Genomic DNA, 17,653 nt, shown 5'->3' with positions numbered 1-17,653 from the left:
TTGTGAGCCCAGGACCTAAAGCCAGACTACCTCTCCATGAAATATGAGCAGTATTACCTGTGCCTGTTTTTGTGAACTTAGGGTTGAAAGCTATCTGCCCTCAACATTTCTTGCTCCTCTCCCCAAAACAGTGCAAAGCAAATGTAGGCTGCTCCACAAGTCAGTGTGTCTTATGGATTGGCTTAACGCTCAGGGAGTCATCGAATTAGGCTAATAAGCAGAACTGCAGGTAAGATCGAGTCCAAAGTATCAGTGTTATTAGAAGTCTTGGTTCTATGTGCCCAAGGCAGGGGAAGAGCGGGAAAGAGGATGGTAGCTTTATACAAATTCACGGCTACCCAGTGTGTTCTCTTTGGCCACATAAACACAACAATGCTTCCATACACTGGGGTATACTCTAACCTTCACTAGTGATCAAGTGTGGAGTTTGCCACCTGTTATTTTTATTTAGTTTATTTATTTATTTTTGAGAGGGAGTCTTGCTCTTTCGCCCAGGCTGGAGTGCAGTGGCGTGATCTTGGCTCACTACAACTTCTGCCTCTTGGGTTCAAGTGATTCTCCTGCCTCAGCCTCCTAAGTAGCTGAGATTACAAGGTGCATGACACCACACCTGACTCAGTTTTGTATTTTAGTAGAGACGGGGGTTCTCCATGTTGGTCAGGCTGGTCTTAAGCCTCTGACCTCAAATGACCTGCTTGCCTTGGCCTCCCCAAGTGCTGGGATCACAGGCATGAGCCACTGTGCCCAGCCCCCACTACTTTTTAAACATGTGACATGCAAATCTTACATGTTTTAGTTCTCATCACCAACCCTACATTTCCACATTCCTGTCCAAGGTGGAGAACTGAAATAGTAAAAGTGCTATTGAGTTTTTTTAAAAAAGATGTTTTACAAAGTAATCTTTTACAAACGTTTTTTATTTTTAGTTTTTATGAGTACATAGTAGATGTACCTATTTATGGGGTTACAAAGTAATCTTAACCACTGGCATGGCCTGCCTCCCACAAAGCTGGACAACATAGTATGGAGACGTATGTAACCAAAGCGATCTGTTTCTGGGCATGAATGATAAATATAAGGCATAGTTTCCGAAATAAAAACCCATTTTCTTTTCTCTTCACGTTTACCAAGTAGATAAGCAGTTTCCAAAGAACAGCATCTCCTGCCCACCACCCACTGCCTGTCCCCGCCAGCATAAAATGTTTTAGCATTGAGTGTATATGATTCTTTATAACTTCAGTTCCTCTCCAGAACATTCTCTTCTACCCTCTGCCTTACAAAGAACAGAACATAGGCTGAGGAACAAGAAGGTCTGATAGCTCCTTGAACTGTCTTTTTTTTTTTTTTTTCCCAAGTAGACCGTTCTAGGTATAAGGCATATGCCCTTGACTAGGAAGATGAAACTAACCAGTTACATAACCTGAACCATGGGGTCACTTGTATTATCCTTTTCAGGGGCAAAGGAACAAATACTGAAAAGCTCACTGCTTGCCTGAGGCCCACACAGAGGGAGCCAGAGATGATCAGGTCAGCAGTAAGATTTCAGGAGTCCCTAAGGATCATAGCTGTGAAAGCCAGAGATAGAAAGAGAAAAAGGTGTGGCTGGGCACAGGGATAAAAGGCTTTGGTTTTCTTCTGCCCAAACTATAATAGTGTTCTCCCATCTTGGCTTTCTCAAATTTGCCCTTCTCTTCAAAAAAGACACCCATCTCAGGTATCTAAAAAGGGTGAACTTTTGTCTTCATTTCAGCAGGCAACACTGAAAATCCAACAGATTTTACAGAGCAATCAGTCCATAGGTAATGCTTTTCTAAAGAAACTACTCTCCGCCATCCTGGCACTGGATCAACTACTGGGTTCAGATCTTGTTTCCAGGTCTATGCCATTTCATTACTGAACCAAATGTCAACATTGGTTGGGATTCATTAAAAAGATTTCCAAATGAAAATGATAAAACATACTATACTTCAAAGACTTAAGCTTCTGGTCATGATGTATCAAACTAACATTCCCACTAAAAAAACTGAATTAACTTAAAAACAAACTTGTTTGAAGTTCTCTTAGAGCAACCAAGCAAGGTAACACTCGATGGTTCAAGACCTCAGGGAGAAAGGAAATGCATTAAGGTGAGCCTTGTGTTTGCCGCTGCCTTTTCCTTTCAGGGCATTTGATAATTCTAGTATGAGGCACAGACACCAACCAGCAAGTGGTAACGGCCTAGAGCTTTACGCAATATCACTGGCCGGGGAGAAAATCAAAACTCAAGTCAGCTAGTGTGTGAGAAGAGCTCAAGTCTCAGAAAAAAAAAGGGGCTGCATGGAAATGGGCTCATAAAAGTGAGCTCATAGAAGTTTGGTTCACTTCGATGTAGTCCCTTTCCTCTAGGACTTTGGCTCTTCAAGTCCTGGCCTCCTTGAACTCCAACATTTCCATCTGAGGTATTTGCCAGATATTAAGCTGTGTTTATATGGGATGAGGAGTTGAGAAAACAAGCAGAAAGAAACTGTTTAGAGGCTCAAAAGCAAAGCAGAGGGTTTGGCAGTCTCACAGTGCTGAGGAGCTAAAAAATCGAGTGCAGAGTCCACCAAGGAAGGGGGGCTCTTGTAAACATTCCAGACTTTTATGTTTTTTTGGTTTTTTGGTTTTTTTTTTAAAAGATTTTTAAAATTAAAAAAAATGTTTTGAGACAAGTTCTTGCTTTGTCACCCAGGATGGAGTGCAGTGGTGCAATCATAGCTCACTGCAGCCTTGACCTCCAAGGCTCAACAAATCCTCCCACCTTAGCCTCCTGAGTAGCTGGGATTAAAGGTATGAGCCACCATGCCTGGCTAATTTTTTTTTTTTTTTTTTCGTAGAGACAGGGTCTCCTTAGGTTTCCCAGGCCAGTCTTGAACTCCTAGGCTCAGGCAATCCTCCTACCTCGGCCTCTCAAAGTGCTGAATTTATAGATGTGAGCCACTGTGCCCAGCATCCGAGACTTTTAGCTGAAAGGGATAAACTCTAGGAGAAAGGGATAACCAGAAACAGATAAGCCTTAATACATCCTTAAACCCTGCCTAAACTGGAACAAAAAGAAAAAGGTGATTTGACCATATTTTGTCTGCCTTACAGAAGAACATTGAATCTAGTCTGGAAGGAGAGAACAGCATCTAGAACTTTTTTCCTAAATAATGTCCAGAATTTCATAAATGGAAAATTAGCAGGCTTGCCAGGAAATAAAACCAAATAAGGAAAAATTAAGGGAAAAAACAGATAATGGAAATAGACCCATAGGTGATCCAGATAGCAAAGTTATCAGATAGGGTCTTTGAATCCAGCCTTATATAACAAGAATGATAAATCACAAGCTGAACTTACTCCAGGGATGTGAGGTTAGTTTAACATTTAAAGTCATTTAATATGGCAGACATATAACATTATAAAGGAGAAAAATCATGATTGTCCCAAAATTCGGGAAAAATACGTTTGATAAATCCACGCCCATTCCTAATTTTAAAAAACTCTTAGAAAACTAGAAAGAGAAGAATTTCCTTTATCTACTAAAGAGTTATCTACAAAAATATTTAGAGTAATCATCATTCTTAATGATGAAATGCCCTGAGATTAAAATATCTTACAGAAATCTGAACAATTTCAACATTGTACTGGACATCCTAGCCAGCACAATAAAACAAGAAAAAGAGAAATAAAAAATAGAATTGAAAAGGAAAAAGTAAAATATTTATAGATTATATTAACAGGAATTCCAAAAGGCCATGCAGAAAAACTCTTTGAATTAACATGTAAATTTGCAAGGTTTCTGGATGCAAACAAAAATCAGTGGTATGCTATATGTGAGCAAAAACCAATTAGGCACTGAATTTTTTAAAAAAACTAATAATACCATTTATAATAGCATCAGAAACTTCAATACCTAAAATTAATCTAATAAAAATGTTCAAGACATACAAAAACTATAATATTGAGAGTTATTAAAGAAGGCCTGAGTAAATACCACATTCTTGAATTGAAACACTCATTATTGGTGAGATGTAAACCCTCCCCAAATTGATCTCTAGATTTAATGCAATTCCAATCAGAAGCCCAGCAAGTTTTTTGTTTTTATTTTTTGGATTTTAAAATTTATATGGGAATGTGAAGGGCCATTAACAGCCAAGAAAGTCTCAAGAACAATTTTGAGGTTACACATCAGATATCAAACCTTATTGTAAAACTGAAGGAATTGAAACAGTGGAGTATTGAAGAGAAAAATTAACCCATGGAACAGAATAAAGATCCAAAAAACAGACTCACACATATACAGTCACCTAATTTATGAGAAAGGTGCCACTAAACTACATGAGAAAAAGATAGTATTTTCAATAAATGGTACAGGGTCAATTAGGTTTTCTATTCTTACACATCTGGTCTATGTAATCTACTTCAGTGGCTCACCTATAGTCTCAAAAATCTCCTACTGTAGTTTAGCTCATTCTGCTGAGCTCAAAACTTCTACATCCCACATCATCTCGGGTACTCACACCATGACTCAAACTTGCAAATCTGAACTCATCTTCATTTCCCTGCTTATTCCTGTGTTCCCAATCTCTGTGAATGGTTCAGAGTGCGGTATCAAACTAAAAATTCTGGAAAATGTATTTTTACTCTTTTCTCTCCTGGGACAATTATATTCTATCTGTAAAATAGGTAAAATTTTGTGAATTCTGTCAAAAATTAAAGCAATAATTCAGTCGGGGATTGTTCCTGGAGACTCCAGCAGCAACCTTCTGTGCTGGCCTGAGGAAATCTTCCTGTTTTAGTGAGGAGGGAGGGATGAAGGGGGAAGAAAAGAATACAAATTTATTACCACTGAACTATACACTTAAAAATGGTAAAGATGGTAAATTTTATATGTAGCTTTAACTTCAATAAAAATGTATTAAAAACATGAAAACCAACTATAGAGCAGCATTTCCCTCCTTGATTTTAAGATGCATTTCTTCAAATCCTAAGGATTCTGAAGTTAAGATGAACATATAAACCAAACTCTAAAATCAAATGACAAAAAACATCCTTACCTATTTCTACACAGAGGAGTAAGTTGGAATATTGCTTAAATGGAACATAAATTTTAAATTTGGTAATTCTTCAAATGTCTCCCAAAAGACTGTACCATGATAGACCATGGAGAAGAAAAGTTATCATACGCACAGAAGATAGATCATCACTGCCAAGCAACACAAATGCCAAAACACAGAGAGCAGAACATGGAATTTCAAAACTAGCAGAGATGAGTGTGGCCGATTCACGGATCAAACAGGACCATGATTCAGATATTGAACGTGTCTGTTACAATTTCTGGTTGGCTTTCAAGAGATGCTCTTTGACTTCTAGGTATACAAAATTCAATTACAACAGTAAAAGTATGCCTTTAACCAAATAAAAAATGTAGAAGAAAATGATATTCTCTAAAGACCTCACAATGTCACTATTAATATAAAGGTGCTACAGAATGAAGATCATGAGTGCATGTTGTGAAAAGCATGTACTCATGATGCTACCGTGTGTGACTATGAAAGGTCAGAAGTTATTCAGAGCAGTCCATACTCCCGGTGTGAAGTCAGCTTAGTAAGTATGCAATACAGAAAAAATAGTAAAGAAGTATACTGACAAATATATCATACTTTTGTGTAAATGTATTCCAGTCTTTCTTCCCCTCTACTCCCTCCTCTAGAAAAGTTGTTAATAGACCAGTGGTTGATCAAGAGATCAACAAGGTTTTCTGTGGGAAGGCCTTAGACATCCAAGTACCAGAGTCTGAATTCTAACAGACACAGATCTTCACTACCTATGAAACTCTCTCATTTGCCATTCAAACAGAAGCGTCCTTGGGATGTCTGCTTCAAACCTAAGGAAATGGAGGTGTTAGGATGTGTCATAAGGAGGTTGCTTACCTCTTTCCAGTACTTCATCTTTATCTTGAGAATGTACCCACATCATCGAAGTGACTTTTAGGAAGCACAGCAGACAACAGTTTAGGAATTATTTGGTCTTGGCAAAATTCATATGTGCCACACTTTGTTCTCTCAAAGATAACATGCCTGCCCTGTCTATCTGATCGGGTCATGGTAAAACCCTAATGAGAAAACGTAAGAGAAGGCCTTTTCCAAACTATAACTACTATATAAATGCAATTTTTTACCTGCATCATCACAAGGACACAATGATTTATAACACCAAATTTTAACACCAAAGTCATCTTTTAACCACTATGCAGTACCATGGAGTAAACTTCTAAAAATAAAAAAAGCACAAAGGCATCCTGTGCTACTCAAGCTTAACGATGCAGACTATTGTTGCAGCCTGATGGGTTCTTCTTGCCCGCTGCCTAGAAAAGCCAATGCACTGAAAACAGCAGGTATTACAGCAAAGAGCGGTTAATAATCACAGGGCCAGCCAACTAGTAGGACAGGAGGTATTTCTCAAATACGCCTCCCCAAGAATTTGGAGGCTAGGGCTTTTTAGGGTACTTTGGCAGGCAGGGAGCTGGGGAACTGAAATCACTGATTGACCGAGGATGAAATCACAGCGGTGTCTAAAACTGTCTTCCCACAGCTGAGTCAGTTCCTGGGAAGGAATCTCAGGACCAGGTGGCATCTCGTGGACTGCCAAAACACTAAATCTGAAAAATACCTCGAAGACCAGTTCTTTAGATTTCACAATAGTGATGTTATCTATAGGTGTAGTTGGGGAAGTTACACACTTTGTGAGCCCCAGTTACATGATTCTGGGGCAGTCAGCAACTTATGGACAAGCAAGCTAGTCAATGGCAGGTCACTGTTTAACTCTGCCTATTCTTTAGCAAAGCCCAACCCCCTACCATAATTCTAACCTTGTGACCTCTTTACAAATACAGTTTCAATTTTTAAACATGGAGGGGATCCATTCCAGGAAAGGACCACTATGGCCTCTGCACAAGAATGATCAAGAGCAGTTTAGCCAAGTAGAAGCAACATGGAGTCAGTTAAGTCAGATTCCCGTTGCCACTACAATTTTTGCAAAAACTGTTTCACTATTAGGTTGCTGATTCCATTCTAATCTATGAGTTGCTTCAAATTGTCCATGACTTAGACTCCATCTAAGGGCTTATTCTCAACTTTTGAGTGAAGTATCAAGTGTTTCCTTGTTCTTACTAAAAGCACCGTCTATTCAAGTATCCACCTTTTTTTTCTTTTTAAACTTACTTGGTCCAGTGATTTCTTTTCAGTCAAAGGAACATGTTTGTGCAGAGTTCACAGCAAAAGCCCATCTTGCAAGAATCTTCCCTGACCCTCCCTGGGTCGGGCTTCGTAACCGCCTTTAATATCAGAAGGCCCGACACATAACTTCTGCCACCCCAGCTGAGTGTGTGACTCAGCATTTAAAACCCTGACTGTTTTTTCTTTTTCAAGGAGGCCAACTATTTTGCAACACAAACACTTGTTAAATGGAGTTAATCCATCAACTACTACAAATTTCACTTAAACACAGATTGGACAAATATGTTTCTTCACAAGCCTGGAGAATTGTTTTCAGCCAAGACACCCAAGACGGTACAGATGGGGAGATCAAACCTTCCCCCGGGAGGAGTCCTGCAGCTGAATCTGGAAGTCTCTGGAAGATCGCTAGGAGGCGGCAGGAGGCCTGGGCTCCTGGCCCACAGATAAGAAAAGAAAATCTCTTCCTGGCCAAACTAGAGCCCTTCAAAAGCATGAAACTCTCCCAATTCTCCCAGAATTTCCCCTCTCCTATGCACAACAACGAAACACACAGGTGCCAAACGCTCCCATCCTAGAAGGCAAAGAAACTACAGCTCTCTGCTTTGATAAAGAGTCATCAAAGGTTGGGACCATTCAGGGTTTTGTTTTCCAAACTCACTGCTGGCCTCGAGGAAGTATGACACCACCATCCTAAGCACAGGGCAGCTGTTCTTTTTTGGCTGGAGTTCAGTATAAACCTTACAAATGTTCTGCTAACTTTCTCTCTCTCTTTTTTAAAACAAATAACAATTTTTAAAAATGCCATAGTCACTTAACTCCCAGCCTAGGGTTTTCACTATAAAGGTTTTCCTGCAGGACGGAGAAAAACATGTATTCCTAATATATTTCTGAGCCAAAAAGATGCTAGTAGGTTATTCTAACCAGAGAAATATAATGGAATAAATAATTAGGCAGATTGAAAATCAATGGCTAAAACAGTTCCAAAGAGTCAGTGAATTCCAATCATCTCTGAAGTATTAACAGACAAAAATCTAGCAACAAAAAATGTACTTTTCAACAGAGGCCTTCAGTAGTATAGCCACTGAATATACTTTTATTTAGGAGTGAGAGTCAGATATCAGAAGACTTCCCTTTCATTCCAAAATTGTGGCCCATTATAAAGATACCACAATGGCTATATTTTACTCATTATTCAGCTGTCCTAGCTATAAATTACCTATAACCAGCAGCATGTACGTTCACACCATGAAATGTCCCAAAGCGTGGCATCTGTCTTTCCTCCCGTGTTTCCCCATTACAGATTGAAATATGCACAAGGGCTGGATGCTGGCAGTGCTTTCAAAACGAAAATGAACCTTTCACAGGGCAAATTAATGTTCCTTATGAGTTCAGTGTGTGTATTTGTGACAGACCCACACACAGATCAATACATTCAGGAAAAACTAAAGTCATTCTTAAGCCTTTGGAAATTCTTGGGAAATCAATAGACTCACAAGACCAAAGCGGGAACCTAGACTTGGTTTATCAAACCAAAGCTGACAAATCCCTTAACGGAGTCTGGAAGCGTGGAGTTCCCTCCCCCTACATGTTCACTTCGCTTCATTTTTACCCTTGTAGCTGCCATATGATTGCCAGACCATCACATCACCTGCTTAATTTCCACCTTGTACACACTAAGAACTACATGGTAATCCTAATCTACTGTGCATAAAGGCCTTGATTCTCACTGACTTACTAAACTGACCCCTAAATACTAAGCAAAATTCGAGGTCACTGGCTTCTGTGTATTGACTTCTTCTATGCTAACTACTCTAAAACTTCATCCCTCAGCCCTTGCAGTCCTCCAGCAATCAGTCCATGGAGGTTTTTCTGTATTGCTGGGCAGCTCCATGCACATGCTTCACTGCAGTTCTTTTGTAAAATGGTCTGGCCTTGTTTCAGGAAACAAGAATAATACAGACATGGAAAAAGTCTATTGCCCCCTTGTATCCAAATGATAAAAAAAAATCCATCACACACAAGCTTATTCGAAGATACACGTGTGTATGTGTATCTTATGTGCACAAATACACAGCCTGTATTCACTGGAATTATTATCACTTACAAGCATCATATGATTTTAATGTATGAATTTACTTTAGCCACCCTCACCTGTCATTCCAAATGAGGACTAAACAATAGTGGGAACATTTTATCCCTAATAAATGATGGAGTCATCTGATCGCAAAGGATGCTTATAATAAATACATTCGCCAGCTTTCTTAGGAAAAGATAGCCATTTGGAGAATCAAATAGCAAAAGATCTCACCACCTAAACACTCTCATTTAGAACACCCACCTCATCGTACTCACACGCTGCCTCTGAGCTCCAAGTCACCCCGCACAGACACAGTTGGGGTTATTGTCATGACAAAAGGTGGGAAACAGGGGCCAGCCCCACCTTTGGGGCTTTCTCGAGCCTTCATACCTGTGCTGATGCTCCTGTAAGACTTGATAAATGCTGATAAGAAAAGTTTGGTTTTTAAAACTCCCCATAACACAGTCCTTGTAGATGCGGAATTCTGCAGCCGTCACCGCCTCACCCTCAGGAATCTGGGATAAGTTGAACTTGAACTCTTTGTGGTGTCGCTGACGAGGGGAGAACTCCTTGTCGTACTCCACTATAAGATTAAACAAGAGAGAGTGACAACTATTGTTACTTGACTAAGTGCCACGGGCTCACCTCACCAGTTTCCCCGTTTGACTTCACACCTGGATTACCAGTTACCCACAGCTTATTCGGGGAATCGGCTAGTGAACAGACCACTGGCTGGCCCATGAGGAGGAGATGAAAATCCTTCATGCTACCCGAGATTAAGCAAAATTCTTAGATTTTATTTAGTTTAAATACTTCCGCTTGTATACTGATTTGAATGAATTTGCATAGAGAGAGTTATGAAAATTCTTGGCTTAAAAAGTTTTCTCATCTGCAAAAATGGGAAGAATATGACTTCACAGGAAAAGGTGTGAGAATTAATGAAGCAATGAAGAAGAACCCATCTGCCCATCCTGGCCCCGTTATGCCCTCCTGGCCCCCTTTCCTCCCAGCTACTCTTCCCTCCTCAGGCTGGTTCACGTGTCACCATCAGCAGTCAACATAACCAGGGACAGCCCTGAGCTGAACGTTGGTGGGGATGGCTGAGGGTGGGGAATGGGGGTAGGCAAAGCATTGTGCCTGGGCCTGAAGTGTAAAGGGTCTTCACATTTTGCTTGTTCAGTGGAAATGTTTATGCCTTCCTCCTACTGGTAGATCCTGAAGGCCTCATGACTCTGAGCGGGGGGGACTCTCCACACGGAGAAGTTGCTGGAACCCCCATTTAATCTGCATGTAGATGCCACGAAGACGTGGAAGGAAATCACCAACAGAGCCACTGCCATTTTCTCACAGTTTACATTGAAAGAAAGAAAAAACTGCAGGGAAAGGATAGACTCTAAAAGGTTTTTTCCTATGGAATCAACCTATTGTGCAGTGAAGGATGAATGAAGAAAATGTGGTATGTGCATAAATGCGTTTGTATTTGGTCTTAAAAAAGAGGGAGATTCTGCCACTTGCAACATGGATGAACCTGGAGGATGTTATGTGACGTGAAATAAGCAAAGCACAGAAAGACAATCACTGCACGATCTCACTTATATGCAGAATCTGAAAAAGTGGAACTCACAGAAGCAGAAAATAGAACGGAGGTTACCAGCAGCTGGGAGAGGGGAGGAGTACCGGGGAAAGGGTCAAATAGTACAAAGGTTCAGTTATGCATAACGAGTGAAGTCTGGAGACCTAACGTACGGCATGATGACAAGAGTTAATAATACTGTATTGTATACTTAAAATTTCTAAAAGAGCAGATCTTAACATTCTCACCACAAAAAAATAAAGCCGTGTCTCTGTGAGGTGATAAACACATTAATTAGCTTGATAGTGGTAATCACTTCCTAATGTATAATCAGTATATCAAATCACATTGTACCCCTTAAATACATACAATATTTGTCAATTACATCACAATGAAGCTAGAAAAAATACGTTTTTAAAATAAAATCTTTTTCCTGCATGAAGACAAATGAGAAATTGCAATTATTGATGATTTTTCAGTCAGCTTTTAGATGTCTATACAAAGTCCTGTGTGAGAAACGTGATATCAAACTTCAGATGCCTCACTTATAATTGCTGTAAAAGGAAAAAAGGAGTGTTCTGCTTCCCACCATAAACCCTTGACTCTTCTCCCCAGAGTCAGGAACACTTTTGCCTTGCTGTTCTGTTCGTTTTTCCTTAATGGCAACCAAAGTGAAATCTCATGAGCAAATTAATCCTTTTAGCAGAGTTTTCCCAAGGTTTGTGGGTAGAAAAATAATTATTGGCTACCTCCAACTTCCCACTTTCTCTTACACATGTTGTTTTTCATAATTACCAGAGAAAAGCTTTGGAGATTTAGCTTCTTTAAAAAAAAAAAAAAAAAAAGGAAAGAAAGAAAGAAAAGAAAAGCTAATAACTCCCCAGAAGAATCTAAGTCCTCAATGGCATTTGCAGAAGCTAAGTTAAGCCATCTATAGGTACAAGATTTTTTAAAAAGAATTTCTGAAACTGCCATGTAATTACACAACACATTTTTTAGATTCGAGACCTTTTTTTTATTTTGAGGTTAGAAAAGAATAAGCTTTGGCTTCTGTAAAAGCTTGAATATAAGCAAAAAGAAGTCCAGCCAGAAAAGTAAACCACAGTTTAGCCCCAACAAGAGAGCAGGTTTTCTAATTAGTGGCTACGCATGAAAAGCAATATTGTTGGGAAGTTCACCCAAGGACACCCACACATGACGGTGTATCACTTTTCCCTAAAACCGATCTGCCTTTTAAGTTTGATATGTTATCATCGTTGGTTAAAAAGTGAATCAAATCTGATTTTCCAAAGAGACTTTCTAAAAACAGTCACACAGCTTTTCTTCAAAGAGCCTTTTGGAGGCCTAATTGTAATATTACTAAATGAAAATAATATTTTAAGATTCGCTGGACAGCATGTATAAGAATTCCTCAAAGAAGTCTTTCAATAAACTTCCTTACTATAAACAATGAGAAAAAATATAAGAAATAAGATGTAAGACAGTAACTTTAAGATATTTCAGTTATAAGGAGCAGAGAAAGGGGCAGACATTTTTAATAAAGGAGAAATGTGGTAGCTGGTCTTTTGAGAGGTATGCCATATCCCGTAAACCACTCCTCCCAGCATCCATGCCCGTGGGTGGTCTGCTCCCTTCGGTGACTCTAAGCTGGCTCTGTGGCTGGCTCTATGACCTGTTTTGGACCCACAGAACGAAAGTCTTCAACAGTGGTGCCGAGTGACTTCCAAGGCTGGGTCATAAGCTTTGAACTTCCTTCCACTTAGGCTTCTTGGAATGCTTGTCTGAGGAAAGACAGCTGTCATATAAGAAGTGTGACTACTCTGAAACTTCCATGTTGTGAGGAAGCCCAAGTTAGCCATGTAGCAAAGCTACACAGAGGGGTGGAAGAGGCGAACAGAGATGGGGAGTGGGTGGGAGAAGAGAGAGACAGAACAGACAAGCTGTCCAGCCTGTCCCCAGGCACCTCAGCTGAGGCACCAGAAGTGTTATGAAGACGCCATCTTGGATGCCCTTTGCCTGACTCAGCCCCAGCTACCATCTGGCTGCAGCTGCACAAGAGACCTTGAAGAACCACCTAGATGAACCTAGTCATTCCACAAGACCGTGAGAGATGGTAACTCACTGTTGTTTTAAACCACTATGTTTTGGGTGACTTGTCACACGGTAATAGGCAACTAACACAACAAGGGAAAGGGGGACCGGAGGACAAGAGGAGGGAGGAGAGAGAAGGGAAGTCTAACCCTACCAGGAAGGGGATAAATTACATGCAACTCTTAAGGATAAGGATTGTGCAATGCTGGGAGGCAATATGTACGACTAAGGAAGAATCTTGGCAAACGCTCACAGATTTGAAGATGTGAGGAGATAAAGAATCTAAAAATGAGAAAACAGAAGCACAGTTCAAAGCATTCATTTTATTAGAACGTAAAATAGAACCCATTGCCTCATGTGTGGATTTTCCAATTTTTCCTCTACCAAAACAACGTTATCGTGAAGCACCCTGAACTTTCTTTTCCTTTATCCTTCTTGGAAAAAAATGCATGGCTTCCTTAGTGCCATCCACGAGACTCTGATCGCCACCCATCCCATTACTCTCTGGTCTTCTAAGCTGCTCCTGTGCCTCTTGCCTCCAAGCTATACCACCTTCCTCACTCTGCTCATGAAGTTTGCTCAGAACTCTTCCCTTCCCCTCACTTTTTTGCCTGCATTTGAATTTACACAGCGCGTTTGCTAACGTCTCATAGGGACATAAGAAATAAATACAATTAGGTTACTGCCTATATATGCACTTGAACACCACAATGGTAAAACAGTAATGTTTCTAATGAGCTCAGCAATTCAAGCTATATGAGTCAAGACTCCTCAAATGCCAGACAGTTCAAGAAATATCAATGGGAGAGAAAGGGAGAGGGCTGAGTTCCAAATTCAGCCCTCAGTACCTACTTTATACCCATTAACATTTGGCTTACTGATGATGGGGTCAGATGTAGTCACCATTAAGTCGTAGTCAAGAATGTTGGTGACATGTCAAACTGCGACACTGGTGTTGAATTCTAGCTTTTCTTTTTCTTACCTATATGATGTTGAGTTAAAATTATATTAACATTTCAGTATCAGTTAAATGGAAATAATAACACTTCTAAAGATTAGGTGAGACAATCTATACTAAATAGCCAATGCCATGGTGTCAATGCCCAGTCAATGTTAGCCATGATCATCACTGGCTGTTATTTGAGAATCCAGGTTCTCGGAGCTTGGAGTATGTCTTTGCTGAGTAATCCAAATGTATTCACGAGTCTACAGAGAGGGCTGACGGCTGCTCCCTCTAAATTAGCTTTTTCAATCAGAGGGAGGCATTCCGTGAAAGCGCAGTCAGTGAAATCTCACTGAGCATCAGCCTTGGTGGGTGGCTCCTGAATGCAGTGCTGTGTTCTCTGAGGCAATAATTCCTAGAATTTTTAAATTTCAAGGACCAGTCAAGACAGTTTTTGAAATGGTAATCACCTTACACAAGGTTATCTGCTTCTTCTGTTTGCGGTTTTTAAGGACAATAAAAACAAAACAACATATTGCATGCTCTAACTCTACCACTGCATTTCTAAAAGTCCTCTCAATACTAAATAAAATAGGGAGGACATAACGCACAAATGCGGCTTTATAAAACTCCCTTCCTTCTCTCCTTTCTGCCTCAGACTAGACCAGTGGAAATGTCTGATCTGTCCTAGACCTTTGGCCAACATGTAGGAACAAAAGCCTTAAGGAACAAGAATCGCTGGTTTAAGATTTAAAATGTAAATTATGTAATTATACATACAAAAGGATGTATGCAATTTATGGAGGTAATGAAGCATAATAATAAAGCATCAAGGAAACCATCACCCAACTTGAAAACCAGAGAGTGACTGAGACTGTTGTATTCTTTCCTGATCCTCTCCAACTGCTTCTCTCCAAAGGCACCTCACACCAGGAATAATGTTTATCCTTCCCTTGCCCTTTAAAACCTAACAATTCTACTACCATATGTGTATCACTAAATCTTACAGTGTTCCATTCTCCTGTTTTCCCTTTCCTTTTTAGAGGCATGCTGGAAGTTGTACAGGCAGACTCACATGGAAAACCTAGGCCTAGTTATGGTTAAGAGCAAGGCAGCCTGTGCGGAGGGTCGTCTGCCTGTCAGCGGGTGAATGGCTTATGTGTCATAGGCGGGCATGGCTGCTGTGCAGGCAACGGTGACCAGTAACTCCTCTCCTTCTTCAGCCATACTTCATAGAGATCTATTAAAAATATGGGCATTTTCTGACAAGTGTTGATAAGGATTTAGAGAAACTAGAACCCTTGTGCTTTGCTCATGGGAATGTGAAATGGCGCAGCACGGTAGCAAATAGTGTAGCAATTCCTCAAACAAACATAAAATTAGCATTGACCCAGCAATTATCTTTCTGGATATATACGCAAAGGCATTAAAAGCAGGGCCTTGAACAGATATTTGTATACCCATGTTCATGGCAGAATTATTCATAACAGCCAAAAGCTGGAAGTAACCCCACATGTCCATTGACGGATGAATGGATAAACACAATGTGGTACAGACCTATGATGGAATATTCTTCAACCTTAAAACGGAAGGAAATTCTGACACATGGCACCACATGGATGAACCTCGAGGACATTATGTGAAGTGAAATATGCCACCCACAAAAGGACAAATACTGTATAATTCCGTGTATATGAGGTACCAAGCCTAGTCAAATCCACAGAGATAGAAAGGAGAATGGTAGTTACCAGGGGCTGGGGGAGAGGGGAATGGGACGTTCATGTTTAATAAGTACATAGTTTCAGTTTGGGAAGAGGAAAACGTTCTGGAGAGGAAGTGGTGATAGTGGCACAACCAGTGTGAATGTCCTTAATGCCACTGAACGGTACACTTAAAAATTGCTAAAGCAGCCAGGTGCAGTGGCATTGCCCGTAGTCCCAGCCACTTGGGAGGCCGAGGCAAAAGGACTGCTTGAGCCCAGGAGTGCAAGGCTGTAGTGAGCTATGATTACACCACTGCACTCCAGCCTGGGCAACAGAGTGAGACCCTGTCTCCGTAAAATAATAATAATAAAATTGTTAAAGTGATCAATTTCCTCAAATATCTAAACAACTGTCTAAATGTTGTTTGTTGAAATCAGGAGCCAAACACTGTTCACTCATGACACTTCATTATTCTATTTCTTAAGTCTCTTTTATGGCAAACTAGGAATAGAAAGAACTCCATTAGCCTGATAATGAGTCTATATTTAAAAAAAAAAAATAAGGACATTCTTAATGATGATACATTCACATCACTGCCTTTGCAATCAGGAGAGCGGCAAGGACTCTGACTTTCAGTCTGATGTTAGAGTCCAGTTCAGTACTGTTAAGATTAAATAATAGGAAAACAAGAGACATATTGCAAAGCATTGGACCTAATGAGAAAGTTTAGAGGGTTGCTTTCATATGTACTATTTGGAATTTTTATGTTTGAGTTCATAAGTGAGACTGGTGATGTTCTCATCTCCTACGGCATTGCGTGGTTTCAAGTTATACAATTTTCCCCTCTTATCTGAGGGAGATACCTTCCAAGGCCCCCAGTGGATGCCTGAAACCGTGAATAGTGCCAACCCTATATATAGTATGTTTCCTCCTATACATGCATGCCTAGGAAAATAAATGTAAAATTTACATTAATTAATAATAAAACAAATACAACAATATACTGTAATAAAAGTTATATGAAGATGGTCTCTCTCTCTCTCTCAAAATATCCTACTGTACTATACTCAACTGTTTTCAAACCCCAAGAACATACTGTGGAAACCGAAACCATGGATAAGGGGGAACTACTGCACTTTCTCTTAGAATAATTTGGGGAGCCTTTCTGTTCCTTCTTTTCAAGAATATACCTCCCGAAAATCTGGCAGACTTCTCTCTAGAATCATTTGATTCTGGTGTTTTCTATTGGGGGACATTTTAAATTACTCATTTTCCTTTAAACACAGAAATACTGAATCTAAGTCAGTGTGTGTTTTCTAGAGGTTTTATTTAATTTTTCAAGTTTGTTGCCAAAATTTGTTTTAAATTTTATTTTATTTCAATAGTTTTGGGGGAACAAGTGGGGTTTGGTTATATGGATAAGGTTTTTAGTGGTGGTTTCTGAGATTTTGGTGCATCACCCAAGCAGCACACACTGAACCCAATATGTTCTTTTATGCCTAAGCCCCCCTCAGTCTTCCCCCTGAGTCCCCGAAGTCCATCGTGTCATTCTTTTGCCTTTGCATCCTCATAGCTTAGCTCCCACTTATAAGTGAGAACATACAACATTTGGTTTTCCATTCCTGAGTCACTTCACTTAAATAATGGTCTCCAACTCCATCCAGGTTGCTGCGAACTAGTACCATAAACTTTTTCGTAGAATCCTCTCATTATTTAATCTCTGCTCTATCTATGGTTGTTGCTCCTTTTTCATCCTAATATTAATTTGTACGTTCACTTTTCCTTGGTCAAAAGATTTTTCTTTTTCTCACTACTGCTTTGTTTGATGCTAATAAAGATATTTTAATATAGACATTTTCTGAGTGGTATCTGACTAAGTCTGAATTATTTCAATTACAATTGTCCAGAGAAAAACAAAGACACTGCCTATCTCAAACTACAAACATAAAAGAGAAAATAAAAAGGAGAACAACAGAGAGGGAAAAGAACAGAACAATCGATTTAATACATTTACTTTAAAAGTAATCA

At 39.8% G+C, this 17,653-nt stretch overlaps 1 protein-coding gene across 1 annotated transcript in view; it reads right to left on the bottom strand.

The window, feature by feature from the left end:
* Positions 1-17,653, bottom strand: part of BMP6 (bone morphogenetic protein 6) — a 158,244-nt gene that overhangs the window by 26,115 nt on the left and 114,476 nt on the right. Inside the window, exon 2 of the mRNA XM_003897025.5 lies at positions 9,706-9,898. Coding sequence (XP_003897074.2) covers positions 9,706-9,898 — 193 coding nt within the window. The remainder of the gene's footprint in view (positions 1-9,705; positions 9,899-17,653) is intronic.

The sequence above is a fragment of the Papio anubis genome, chromosome 6 (genome assembly GCF_008728515.1).
Source record: "Papio anubis isolate 15944 chromosome 6, Panubis1.0, whole genome shotgun sequence".
Taxonomy (NCBI): Eukaryota; Metazoa; Chordata; class Mammalia; order Primates; family Cercopithecidae; genus Papio; species Papio anubis.
Note: the sequence above shows the minus strand (reverse complement) of the source record. Positions and strands in the feature narration are given on the sequence as shown.